We start from the raw sequence: 14,539 nt of genomic DNA on the forward strand, positions 1-14,539 counted from the left end.
ATAAGATTAATTATTCTCACATCAGAGACACGAGAACGGCTGCAGAAGCTTGGAACGCCCTGGAAAAGGCCTTTGAGGATTCTGGCTTAACAAGGAAAGTTGGCCTACTAAAAACCTTAGTCACAACCACGCTTGAAAAATGTAAGTCTATTGATGATTATTGTGATATTATTGTGTGTGAATTATAACAACAGCTTTTAAGTTAAATGAAATGAAATTTAATGTTAGTGAGGAGTGGATTGGTACCTTGCTACTTGCAGGTTTGCCTGATCACTACAAACCGATGATCATGACATTAGAAAATTCGGGAACACCTATCACTGGTGATTCTATCAAAGTAAAACTCCTTCAGGATGTGAAATCCGAGGACTGGACCGGCGAATCTGCTCTTTATGCCAATAAACAGTTTAGGTCCAATAAGTCAACACCGCTAAAATGTTTTAGGTGCAATAAGCCTAACCATCTAGCTAAGAATTGCCCTCAATCAAATGGTAGTAACAATAAATCTAATAGGCCTAACCAAAACAGTAGGTTTAGACCTAATGAATCTAGATTTTCAGATAGGCCCAATAAAAGTAGGCCTAATGAGTACAAACATGAAAATAGCCATGATACAAGTAAGAAAAATGCTTTTCTGGCGGTAGACAGTCATCGGCGTACCCATAATGAAGGTTTATGGTACTTGGATTCATGTGCGTCCACGCACATTACAAACGATGTAAATAAGCTTAGCAATCTAAAACCAAATAGCTGTACAATAGTTTCAGCAGATGGTTCAGATCTAGTTGCAGATAGTTCTGGCACTGTAGATCTTGAGCTATATAATGGTAGTGAAGTTGTAGAAGTAGAAGCCAATGATGTTTTTCACATACCAAGTTCGGCAGTTAACCTACTATCAGTGAGTAAGATAGTTAAGAAGGGACACACTGTAACCTTTGACAAAAGTGGGGGTTATGTTCATAATAATGAGACAGGTGATTTAGTTGCAACAGCTCATCTAAAAAATGGAATTTATTGTATGAATACAACAGAAATAAAAAACTGTTTTTATTCTGAGAATAAAGGTATTTTATGGCATCGTAGATTAGGCCATCTGAACAGGAAAGGTATGTTAAAGCTGTCTAAAATATCCACAGGCTTAGACAACAATATTGTAGTGGAAGATCGTAGAAACAGGAGCGAAAATAAAGAAAATCAGATTGGATAATGGTGGCGAATACGTCAATGAAGAAATGAAGAACTATCTTTCTTCTGAAGGAATTGTTCACCAACTTACGACTCCCTACTCCCCTCAACAAAATGGAGTCGCGGAGCGAGCCAATAGAACATTAGTTGAAAAAGCTCGAACAATGTTGTTTGATGCAAACCTGCCTAAAATATATTGGGCTGAGGCTATTTCTTCAGCTGTGTACTTAACAAACCGCTCGCCTTCAGCAATCCTTGGAGATAGAACACCTTATGAGATATGGCATGGGAGAAAGCCCAGTCTAGCTCACCTGAGAGTATTTGGATGCAAAGCTATGGTACAGATACCAAAAACGCAAAGAAAGAAATGGGACCCAAAGTCACAAAAATTTATTTTTGTAGGCTACTGTGCATCAACAAAGGGATATCGACTTCTCGACCCTAAGACGAACAAGATTACAATCTCTAGGGATGTAATATTTTTGGAAAACCAAAAAGAAGAGGATCCTGAGACCAGTCAAAAGTTAAATAAGCAAGTTCAGGAGAACAACGTAAACCTTTCAGCACAAATCGAGTCAAGTGAAGATGGACCTGAAGAGAACGAACATCATGCAGAAGATAATCTCCCAAATGAAGATGAGGATACTGAGGATGAAGATTTTCATGGTTTTGAAAATGAAGACGTACCAAGTGAAGCACCACGACGATCTGCTAGACAGAAGAAACCGAAAACTTGGCCTGATCATGTAATATACTACAGTGAAAAGAATGATGATACAGAAATCACCATAGAAGAAGCCCTAAGTGGTGAAAGATCAAAACAGTGGCAACAAAGTATTGACAAAGAAATACACTCCTTGATAAAAAACAAAACCTTTGAAGAAACTAGCCTACCTATAGGTGTAAAACCATTGAAAACTAAATGGGTACTAAAAATTAAGCCCGCATGTGAAAACCAAGAAGAAACTCTCAAGGCGAGACTGGTAATCAAAGGATGTAGCCAGATAAAAGGGATAAATTACGAAGAAACGTTCTCACCTGTCGTGAAATATTCATCCATACGATACCTCATATCCTTGGCAGCCAAAGAAGATTTGGAGATAGATCACATGGATGTGACAACAGCGTACTTGTACCTTCATGAAGACGTCTATGTCATACCACCCAAAGAGATCGCTACTTCAAAGGATGGAAACGTTTGGAAATTGAAGAAAGCCGTCTACGGATTGAAGCAAGCTGGAAGAAATTGGAACAGAAAAATAGACGAAGTGCTATCTGGATTGAACTTTACGAGATCTAAAGCTGACCCGTGTGTTTACTATTCAAGAAAAGGAAATAATCTACAAGTAATTGCTCTATATGTCGACGACATGCTGTTCTTCTCGAACAACAAGAAATCCATGGAAAAGACGAAGAGTACTCTCAAGACTCACTTCGATATGAAAGACCTTGGACCTGTCAACCATTGTCTCGGCATGACCATCACTCGAAATAGAGAAGCTGGAAAAATTTGGATCCCTCAAGAAGACTACACCAAGAAAGTGCTACAGAGATTCGGTATGAGCGAAGCGAAGCCAGTAACTACTCCACTTGATCCAGGCTTGGACTTCACGACAGTAAGTGACGAAGAGACGGACATGGTGAGTGTTCCATACCAAGAAGCTATCGATAGTTTACTGTATTTGTCACAAATAACAAGACCAGACATTTCTTTTGCTACCAACTTATTAAGTAGATTCAATAACTCTTACAGTAAGGTACACTGGTTAGCAGTTAAAAGAATTTTTAGATACTTAAAAGGGTCTGTTAATTTTAAATTGGAATTTTCAAGGGAAGGGAATAAAAATGTAATAGCCTATTGTGATGCAGATTGGGGAAACAAAATAAATGAAAGATATTCTGTTACAGGTTGTTTGTTAAAATGTTCTGGTAGTTTAATATCTTGGTTCAGCAAAAAACAGAGAACAGTAGCATTGTCCACTTGTGAGGCAGAGTATATGGCATTGTCATTTACAGTTCAAGAATTGTTATGGTTAAGACAGTTAATCTCAGAAATTGATCCAAAAAATGCTCTGAACCCATTTGATGTATATTGTGACAACAAAGGTGCTATTCAGTTGACAAAGAATTTTGTAACTAATGCTAGATCATGATCATGGAATAGTTTTTTCTTGATTGGTATGTAGAAATCACCTCACTGACCTGTTTGGCTGAACGTAGGAAGAGCCTCGGATATCAGGTTTACAGGAGCGTTGTGAGGAAGAAATGAAAACTCTGCTTCTAGTTTCTGGATGTAATTTTCAACCTATAAACAGGCATTTATATATGTACAGTTTCAAAATATTTTTAAGCAAAAACCATTATTTAATTAATGGTGTGTTTTTTTTTATCACTGTTGATGATATAATGATGATTCAGGTTTCCTCAGTTTAGTCTATATAAATTGATAAAGGATTATGTACTATAGGAACTGGCACGGTGCTTCTTTTAACCAGTGTAACAGGCAAATTACAACAAATTAATAAAAAAAAACTCCAATGCTAAAACTTCTTCTTTTAGACCTTTAACATAAAAAAATAAAATTACCTACCTATCATGCTAGTTTAAGGTAGACTATACCTTTATGTGAAAGAATAGTATGTATATGCTAAATGCAAGGACCAAATTATTTGAAGGATGGATTACAGTAAAATATTTCAATAGGCCTACGATACAAATTATTCACAGGTGGATTCAGGACAATATCCACGTAACACTGGCTATCATAATTCGGCAGTTAAAAGCCTCCTTTAAGTTAGTTTTATTAGTAATGTATTCAATGTTGTAGGTAGTAAAACATGTATTTAAATTACCTGCAGTTTGACGACTTCACAGGTGTATGCATTGAGAGCAAATGACTCTGCTACCAAATCACGAACTGAACAAAGGCTTCGAGTTAGGGTCATAGCCAAGCTCTTGTTGTAATGAGCTGTCTGGAACTCGTGAGATGCTTCTACAGGATTGCCATCCTAGTACACAAAAAAATAAACAACTGAAAAAAAAATGTTGCCAATACCGCTTAGGTATATGTTCTAAATATACATTATGAAATATTGTCTAGTAAAAAATCAAAACTAAAATCTTTTGGTGTTTCAATAGTTAAAGAGCTAATAGTTATTTGTGCAACTAGTGAGAAAAGTGAGCAATTGACTCACTCGAGAGAAATCCTTACTCACGAGCCGTAGGCGAGTGAGGAATGGTTTCTCGAGTGAGGCAATTGTACTTTGAACTCGAGTTGCACATTATACTTTTCCTACAGTTACCATAAAACAAATAAATTGATGAAGAAACATAACCTATTTTTACACATTTTAACTTTTAATATAACATTTAATGTGAAGTGACAAATACAACAGTACAACAGCTGACCAGCTGATTTACAGCCAGTGCTACCAACGTATTTCGCGCGCATACGACGTTGCCTGCATGTTACCACATGTTACGCGCCCACTATTTCGTGCCTTCACGTTGCAAATCTGGAGTGAGACAAAGTAATTAGAGTGAGACAATGTTAACATTGTCTCACTGATGAGCGAATTGGCCACTTTGCTTTCTCAAATCAGTGAGAGAACATGTACATTGTCAGGTAACTGTAGGAAAACATTTTTTTTTTTATTTCAGACAAACTAGGCTACTAATTTTAAAATATAGGCAACTAAGACAGCTAAATAATAAGACATTGTTTATTGAAATAAATTAAAAATAAATCGTGTCTCTTTGTCTTCCCTCACATTCATCAGTAGTTTTTTTATATTGATGTTATCTAGGTACTTTGTCGTTAATTTACCACCAGGTTTTTTTTTTAATTTCATTGATTTATTACTGGTTTTAGAAAATCACGTCTAGATAGGCTGCTGGCAAGAAAGTATTCCAAATCGCTGGGCGATAAAAACAGTGCCAGGAATTCTGGAGGTAAAACGAATCATTGTGAAGTTTTACTGCAGGTACATGTTCTTTTGCTTATACTGACATTTAAAATGGTGTAAAAAAACACTATATTGTGTCCAAGCAGATATTATGCTAGCGTATATTAAAGAAGTCATCTTTGTGTAGGCCTATTTTAAAATAACCGAACAAAAACTTCAAAATTAATTGTGTTGTAGAGATATTTCATTTTAAAACCAATTGACAAAATAACAGCTTAGGTAGCTTTTGATCATTTTTAAATTGATCATGATCGAGAACATTAACTTAGTCACAAAACACAGCGAAAGTTTTAAGAACAAATGTTTAAATATAGGCTAACAACTGCCAACATTACCTGACACTCTCCCCGTTCAGTGACGACACACTTTTCCAAAGACCACAGATGTGACTGATGATCAGCGCACTCTTGTTTCAAAGCATCAAGCTCTACATTGTTGACAGCAAGTTTTGCCCTTGCTCGTAGAAAATTAGTCAAAAGTTGGTACAGAGGGTGACCCACACTATCTCCAGAGCGAGCTTCACTCTCAACAAACTGAGCGACAAACTGGTCAACCCCCTCCAACTCCTGGTTGTGGTAAAGTGCGTTGAGTTGCTGTAATGTAAATGGTTTCACTGTCTGCTCACATTCTTCTTCTCTATAGTGAAACGGAAAGAATGGCTGGTCCTTCACAACACTTCCTGTATCAGGAGTTATCTCATCAACATTCGATTCAATTGAATTACTACATGGAATTTGAAGAACGGGGGCAGAAGGACTTGCTTCATTGGCAATCTCTGTTTCTTTGCCAGGTTCTACCCACAATCCCATTGTGCCTTGAGCTGACTCGACTGATGGAGATGAAAGATATGGCGACTCAAATGTTGTGTTGGCATGACTAGACAAATTTATCTCTGCGATAGGAGAATGAATTTCATCAAGTTCTGTTTCGGTTAGAGTACCCTGGTGTCGATCTTTTGAATCCTGGAAATAGTTTGATATCTCACTACTTTCTGCCAAGTTACTTTCTTGCCAAGATTTTAGTTCATTTGGCTGAACTTCAAGATGATCGATACCTTCATATTCCAGAAGATTTACAGACTCTTGATAAACTTCACTGGCATCTGAGACAAATGGTATCACAGTTTCCGCAGAATTAACAACTTCTGCCTGAGGGAGTTCTTCACTGTCAGATAATGTTAAACTTTCCACTTCTTGTGGCAAGGTTTCGTAGGAACATTCTTGAACTTTCCCATCACTTGTTTTAAATTTTGATTTCTTTGTCTTCTTTTTATTCTAAAACAAAGATAATTTGTTAGACATTAATTTCATGATGAACCAAAAGTGTTAAGAGAGATACTAGAAAACAACAAGGATGCATACTCAGCTGGTGGTATTTTTGTGGACTATGCCATAGTGGCCATTTTTATAAAAAAAAACACAAACATAACTTACCTAGACTTTTAAGGGAAGGTGGGCAAAATCTCTGAAAGTTTTGTGGATATGCCAGAGAATAAACTCATTCCTTTCACATACTTGTACTTACTTAATACTTACTTGATGTCTTCATCTTTGACCGACATTATCGGATAGATTGCGTCAATTTATTTATATATACAATTTATACAAAAACTAATATTTACAAACACTATACTACAGAAAAAATTGTGGCATGGCGGTTTTGAATAATTAGGTCCAGTTACCGTATGTCAGAATCAGGATGGAAAGAGTGGCTCTTCAAGCTCGGCCAACGAGTACAACGGCCTTTTCACCAGTGCTTTGAGGAGGGTCTTTTTGAAAGGCTTAATCTTCAAGTCTCTAACAGTTTTGGGAAGCGTGTTAAAAATCCTGATAGCGTATCGTGGGTAGCATTTTAGAGTTCTGCTAAGACGACATCGGGGCATATCAAGGTCTACTGCATTCCGTGTCCCATAAGTATGCTGGTCACTCCTTCTGTCGAAGTCAGTTTCCTTTTCCTTCAGGAGACCAAGGATGTTATACACATACTGGCTGAACACAGTTAGTACCTGCCGTTCTTCAAAAATCGGGCGACAGTGGTCGTAATATCCCGCAAATGTGATCACCCGAAGTGCCATCTTTTGCAGTAGTAGGACCTGTTGCGCAGCTGAACAGTGTCCCCACAGGACCAAGCCATATGTAATATGACTGTGAAAGAGGGCATGGTAAACAGTCATCAGATAAGGTAGAGTGATTTCTGATCTCAGTTTTCTCAGAAGATAAACCACACGGGAAAGCTTCACACACACCTTTTCAATGTGGGAATTCCAGCTACATTTGGAATCTATCCAAAAGCCGAGCAGTTTTACTGGTTCTTCCTCCTCCACAGTTTTTAGGCTACATATCAGAGATTGAGTTTTCTCCTCGTTGATTTTAAGCTGGTTAGCATTAAACCAGTCCTTAGCCTGGGATAGCAGGTGTTCGGCCTCCAGTTTAAGCTGAGTTATGTCTCGACCTGTGGATATAAGGGTTGTGTCGTCCGCAAACAAAAGTGTTTGACCATTTAACCCCAGATCATTTATCATGATGGTGAAGAGAAGTGGGCCTAAAATAGACCCTTGGGGGACACCATGGTTAACACTCCTCATACTAGAAGATGCGCCATACAATGAGACGATCTGTGCTCTCCCCTGCAGATAGCTCGATAGTGTATCAAGAACACTCCCTCCAATACCGTAGAGTCTCAGTTTGTCCAAAAGTATGCTATGTGACACAACGTCAAACGCTTTGCTGAGGTCACACAGATTCAGGTGAACAGACTCATTGTTTTCAAAAGCGTCTGTGATTATGTTCGCTAGGTCGATTAGAGCCGAAGTCGTGGAGCGCCCCCTTCTGAAGCCATGTTGTGCGTTGCTCAAAAGGGTGTTTGCCTCCAGATATTCTACAAGTTGCCTTTTCATAACAGTTTCAAATATCTTAGAGAAGGTAGGGAGGATTGATATAGGCCGGTAGTTTGCCAAATTTGTAGGGTCACCCTTCTTAAAGATAGGAACTGTTCTAGCTGTTTTAAGGCAATCGGGAAAAACTCCATTAGCGAGGCAAGCGTTAACTAGCTTAGTGATTGGACACTAAAGTCAAACTAAAGTCACACTAAAGTCAAAGACTAACTTAAGTTACTAGGCTTTTCCAAAATTAAAATTAAATCGGTACAAGTCTTATAAACATATTTAAGAAAAACCCAACCTAAGTATACGGTACCTACTTGGTGGAGTACATACTTACGACACATTCAATTCAATCCTCACCGACATTGTTGACTTCTGGGAGGTAGAACTCAAAGGCCACTAATCGTAATCATGTCAAATTTGGACAGTAAGTCAATTAAAGTAGGCTAAGTTATCTCCTTTTCAATTATGTAGTTATTTTTGGTCTCCGGTAAAATAAATCCCTCTAAAATTAGTGGCCTCCGGATAATACCAAAAACCTCCAAATTCCAGATTTTAACTAACTTGGGTAGTTTATTGTAAATCTCGTAGAGTTGTACACAAATTGTAGGCTAGGCCTACTAACTTATTTCTTTAAAAAGGGAGCTGTCATGTAAATAACTATCTTAGGTCAGACTGAGGTTTATTGGTGCTACTTAGCTTAAGAGCTAAAAAAGATTGGTAATTAGCTTTTCTTTTAATCTTGTGTTTGCACGTTTACATGGGCCTCAAAGACCTGTGCAGGGGACTATCAAGCAAGGGACAAGCTGATACAATAGGTTTCAAGTGGTGCACCAGGATGCAAACCCACGACATCGCAGCTTTGGTTTCACAGTTCACTGAGCTGGTAGGCCTACTGACTTAAAGAATCAAAAACCTTTTAGGACCTAATGATTAATTTGATGTTTTGGAAATACAGCCTTTTTACACCTTGGAGGTTTGATCAGTATCAATCTCCAATGAGGTATTGTAAAGCATTTAGGCCTACAAAAGTACTTAAGACACACTAATGTGTAACCAATCTCTGTTTTACCTACATCAAGGATCTAACCTTGGCCTTCAAATCCAAAAGATATCCAACGATTTTGATGATAACTAGCCTTCAAAACCTTATTCAAGCTCTCCTAGGCTCGTATATCGATAAGGATTAGACATAACTTTTAAATAATAGAAAGCCTTGAAAATATGGATCAGTTATATCAATACTGTAACTTACCTGACTGACCCTTGCTTTGTGTATTGCTTCCATAGTACAGTAGTACTGAATACTGAATATTTTAGCTTATCATTGAATTAATGTATGTGGATACTGCAACGGAATTTAAGTTGTTTAGATCATTTAAATAGGAAAATGCAGCATAATTACCATCAATACAGGATTCATACCAAAAACTAAGACGTCTTTTTTATGTTGGTAAATTTTGCTAGAACAGAATGCTGAATGCTATCCTTATCGTTTCATAATATTATCATTCACAATCACATCAAAGAACGACACTAAACTAAACAACAAACAGAACACAAAAACAAAACAGATGACAGAACACAGAACAGAACGTCAGATCAGGTGGTGTAAGTGTCATATGACCATGAAGTAGGTAAGTCAAGTGTCAGGAGAAATAGCGAGGAGAGAAGGAAATCAGTCTTATCAGTAATTTTCCATTGATTATGGGACACAAATGTACAACGCTCTAATATCATGGTGGAATTCCACCTTGCTCTAATAGTAGACCCTCTCTTCCTTTCTAATTCTAATACGTCCACCTTTAACTCCAGGCCGCGGCCTGGTAGAATTGGCAACGTTGCAAGTAGTGTTGTCAAGCGCCAGACATCTCATGGCTGAAAGGTGACACCAGCTCATTAATTCGCGTATTATTAATTTAAATTTATGAACATAAAAGTATTAATATATTGAAAATAAAACATATAGAATTGAAAACCAAAACATTATTTAAATTGAAAATGTATTTTTGTACGGTACATTTAAAGTGAATTCAATATTTTGTGTATTCTTAAAATATGTAAACAAATACCATTAGCTGTCTAAAAAAAACAGCTGTTACAACCCTACTTGCGATGGTGCCACTTCAAAGGCCGCGGCCTGGAGTTAAAGGGGGCCATGGTCTACGCCACTCCGGTACTCCAGTAATCCAGTGTCTTTTTGACGGGCGAGGTCTTTCGCGATTGCGGCAAAATTCTGATTATCTCCCACGGCCGTGTAGACATCATCCTCCATACTCCCGCGGCCACGGAAACGTCATCGTCGTCTTTCTCGACAGCGGCAAAATCATGAACATCTCCCGCGGCCATTTAGACATTATCATCGCCTCCAACGATCACGGAAACGTCATGCGAGATTGCGTCAAAATCAATCAACATTTCCCGCAGCCATGTATAGACCTCATCATATCACGGCCACCTTTTAAGGCGGTCGTGGGCCGTGCCTCCACTCCCGCGGTCACGGAAACGTCATCATCGTCTTGCACCTTTTTATATCATATTTTACATTACAAGGATTTTATTAAATGGATGTTACAGAATCTAAAATTTGATTCAAAGCATGTTTTATTTGGCATTTTCCAGATCATTGTCATTGTAATGTTTACATTCAATAATTGTATCCCACATAGCACAGAATATCCTCAGGATATCCCACAGAGTTCCCAAAACGTCCCAATATCCCATGAGATATAGAAATTATCCCTGGGACATTCCTGGGATATTCCAATATCCCATGGGATATAGGAATATCCCTGGGACATTCCTGGCATATTCCCGTTACAATAATTATTTTTTTTTTTTTTTTTGAGGGTTTTTGATCGAGGGACAGGAATATCTTTGGCATATCCCTAGAATATCCACGATATCCTTTTTTTCATAATTTATTTGTAAAATCTGCTAATAACTCAAGTACTTCTCAAAATATGCTACCGAATACAGCTTTTCCACACAGCACAGGATCCTAACCAGTTCCCACATAGAACCCAGGATTTGAGAATGTCCCTAGGATCACTCTGAGATATTGCACATATCCAAAACAAACTAATGCATTTTGAGGATATCCTGGGGACTTCCTATGGATATTCTTGGTAGGCTACCTATATTAAAACGCGGGGCCGCGTTAAGGGTCAGTGGAGCCCTGGGCAAACCCAAAAGCAGTGCCCCTCTTTTTTTCCTAGTGCGGGCAGGCGGTGGTTGTGGGGCACCCGGTGGGCGCCCCCAAACCTCTGGTGCCCCTGGGCATATGCCCAGTCTGCCCGTTTATAAAAGTGGGCCTGAAAACGTATTTTATAGTATTGGATGTATTTTTTCAAGTGACAAGTGCTTGAGAAACGTTATTAAAAAGTATTTCAATACTATTTCGAATTAAAATAACTAATAACGTTACTATAATGATTTATAAAAACTATTCATGTTTTCCGATCATATCCCTAGGACATCCTTTGGAGATCCGTAGGATATCCCCGTGGGGCATAGTAACTATCAAACTCTAAATGTTTACCATTTTATAATAATAATAACAATAATACACCTGCTTACAATAATAATAATAATGCAAATATTTTCTTTTTAATTTAAATTCAAACTTATATTTAAGAAAATTTATTGGTTGAAAATTTAAGGGGAAATATTAATTAATCATATAACAATTATAATCTATATTCTTATTACAGTGTCCTCTACAACTCCCAGAAAAACAATTTAACAACTTGATGCCTAAACAGAATCATAGTATCAAAAATAAGTATTGCGACCATTTCAGCTGTCGGCTCCTCTTTAACCGCTTGAAAACTAGTAATATCATCAATCACAAATAGCTCAGGAGGTAAGGTAAGAGTTTCATAAGTCAGAGGTACCCGGTTCAAAACTCGTCTGGGCAAAAATATTTTTGTTTCTATTTTTTCCAAAAATTTGTTTTTATGAGCTATTTAATTAAAATAGGTACTTAAGTGGTAAAAGTGCTTTTCGGACGAAATATTTATTATTTAGTGTTTTTGTGTATAATATCCTGGTGGGATATCCCAGGGATCAGGATTTGGGCGGACATAGGGAGTTCCCCAGGATATCCCGAGGACATTGCGGGATATACAGAGGATATCCCCCATATCCCACTGGGATATCCCCAGGACATTCCAAGGATATTCTTGTGTTGTGTGGGATATGTAGGTACATATTATTGTACAATACATATTACTATTATGAATTATGATTATTACTATTGAAATTACGGAAATTACTCGAATTAGTATAATTACTGGTAGGTACGGCAGCTAGTTAATTAATTAATTGAAAAGGCGATGACTTTCAGGCCATTTCAATTAAGAACAGCCGATCGATGTAGTGTGACTGGACCAGCGAAAGACAACTATAACTTTCTTATGGGGCACTTAATTTTTTTAGGTGTTTTTGTATGCTTTCGAATTTTAAAAATAAGATGAGTAAGTTTAGAGAGAAAATGCAAAGAGTAGATAAGTCTTAAAATTACGGTACATCTAAATAAAAAATATCATAAATACATTAAGAATATTAATTTTGTTTACGAAAATTGCTGCAATTTTAAAATTACAAAACTCTGAATTAATAGTATTTTTAAAATCTATATACAATGGTTATTCTATGAATTTTCTTTCTAAACTTACTCGTTATAGGAGCTATACAGGATGCAGATGTCCATTGCAAGCCATATTGTTCCTTTAAGTCATACTGTAACTGTAACCTGAACCGTAGGCTACTGCTGTCCTCAAATACCGTAGTTTTAGAGAAAACATGTCGAGAATAAAAACGTTAAATCGTATTACAGTCTAAAACAATGATAAAATACAGGGTGTTCGTGTTCATAAGAAATACAGTATTTAAGTTGTCGGCTATTTTGGAAAATGCCGGTCATATTTTACAAACTCTAAACCACCTAAAAAACACCTTAAAAATAAAGGGGAGTCCCCCATAAGAAATTAACTGTTCTGCTCTAATAAAAAAAGGTAGCTATTGGTTCACTTTATCTAACTTATATATCGGTGCTCGATTTGCGGCGGAACGGCCTTCCGGTTCCTCTCTTTCTGAGAGATAAAAATATTGACATAAATGACTACCTACATAAACAATAACATTAAATAGGTCACAGTTCTGGCCCCTTTTTACAAATCGAGCATTCTATATATATAAAACACAACAACTCAAGTAAAAATTATCTGATTTAGATTAAATTTGGCCCAAACAAAAAACATGTAAACCTACGAACCAGTATGATCAGACTATGCGGGAACACGATTTTATGGGGGGCTTTTTGGGTTAAAATGGGCAATGTTGTTTATATGGAAAATAGATCAGACAATTTAATGGGATGGGTATTTTAGTAAAAATCTAACCAGTTAAATTGAAATTCGCTTAGTCGACAGGTTATTATTTACTGTTCTTGGATCCACAGACAAAAAAAATCCTTTTGATGGTCCAAACAGCCGTCCAAATTGCATTTGAATCTTGAAAAGTGACAGTGAAATAGATAATGAATCCTTTAAATATATGAACTGCTAGAAGTTGTAAAAATTGTTGAATACGGATAAAATAATTTATGTTAGGTACTTTTTTGTGGTAGATATTTAAATAATCAGACAAAATGTATTTATCAAGACTGTTAATAAAACAAAGTTTCGGATTAGCCGATTACTCCAAAGGTTATACAGTATCACTCTTTAATCATGTAATATATAATAGTCGAACTACAGGTAAATAAAAGATGATTTTTTTTATAATAACACTGTATATTAACCAATTTAAAATGACATCATTTCTACATGAGATTATTTATATCATTTTTTTCTTTACATAAAGTCATTATCAACCAAAAATATGTCATAACATATTTTAACATAGGACATTTTTTTACATAGTACATGTAACATTTTCATAACATAGTGTAGACTTCCCTACTTTCACCCCACAATGGAAATAAAACATGTGATTGGAATATGTTTGGAGTTTGGATTTTCTGTTTATATTTTGTTGTTATTTTGTCACCATCATAGCAACCCATAAGGCCCATGTGAATTTTTTTTTAATTTCAAATTCATTTTCCATGCTTATTGTTGAGCCTATTTTAATTTATAAAGGGATTCTGCACATCTACAGGAAAATATCTTTAATTTGGTTTGGTACCAACCGCATGTAATTCGGTCCAGTAATATGGTCAGGCTAGCTGTTACAAGTTTTGCAAAAGTTTTTTAGCGAATTTCCCATATAGGGAATAAGTTATTATCGTAATACTCATGGTAAGACCTGGACGCGGGACCGATTTTTTTCGTTTTGAGGTCCCTAGAGGCCAAAAACACCATCCGTTCAAATTCATATGTATATATATATGTGTCCGTTAGCACGATAACTCAAGCAAAAATGATCCGATTTTGATGAAATTTGGTATAAACGTGTAAACCTACATTTATTCGAACGAGTTCGCGAACCAGCATGATCGGAC

At 36.7% G+C, this 14,539-nt stretch overlaps 1 protein-coding gene across 1 annotated transcript in view; it reads right to left on the bottom strand.

Annotated features, from left to right (window-relative positions):
• Positions 1–9,438, bottom strand: part of LOC129000265 (ectopic P granules protein 5 homolog) — a 77,918-nt gene extending 68,480 nt beyond the window's left edge. Inside the window, exons 1-4 of the mRNA XM_054427225.1 lie at positions 9,287–9,438; positions 5,486–6,424; positions 4,038–4,193; positions 3,388–3,490 (exon numbers count right to left, since the gene is read on the bottom strand). Of these exons, the coding sequence (XP_054283200.1) occupies positions 3,388–3,490; positions 4,038–4,193; positions 5,486–6,424; positions 9,287–9,319 (1,231 nt within the window). The 5' untranslated portion in view covers positions 9,320–9,438. The remainder of the gene's footprint in view (positions 1–3,387; positions 3,491–4,037; positions 4,194–5,485; positions 6,425–9,286) is intronic.
• Positions 9,439–14,539: the final 5,101 nt, after the last annotated feature.

Source organism: Macrosteles quadrilineatus, unplaced genomic scaffold, assembly GCF_028750875.1.
Source record: "Macrosteles quadrilineatus isolate MER2022 unplaced genomic scaffold, UCM_ALF_1.0 Scaffold_8__2_contigs__length_117827958, whole genome shotgun sequence".
Taxonomy (NCBI): Eukaryota; Metazoa; Arthropoda; class Insecta; order Hemiptera; family Cicadellidae; genus Macrosteles; species Macrosteles quadrilineatus.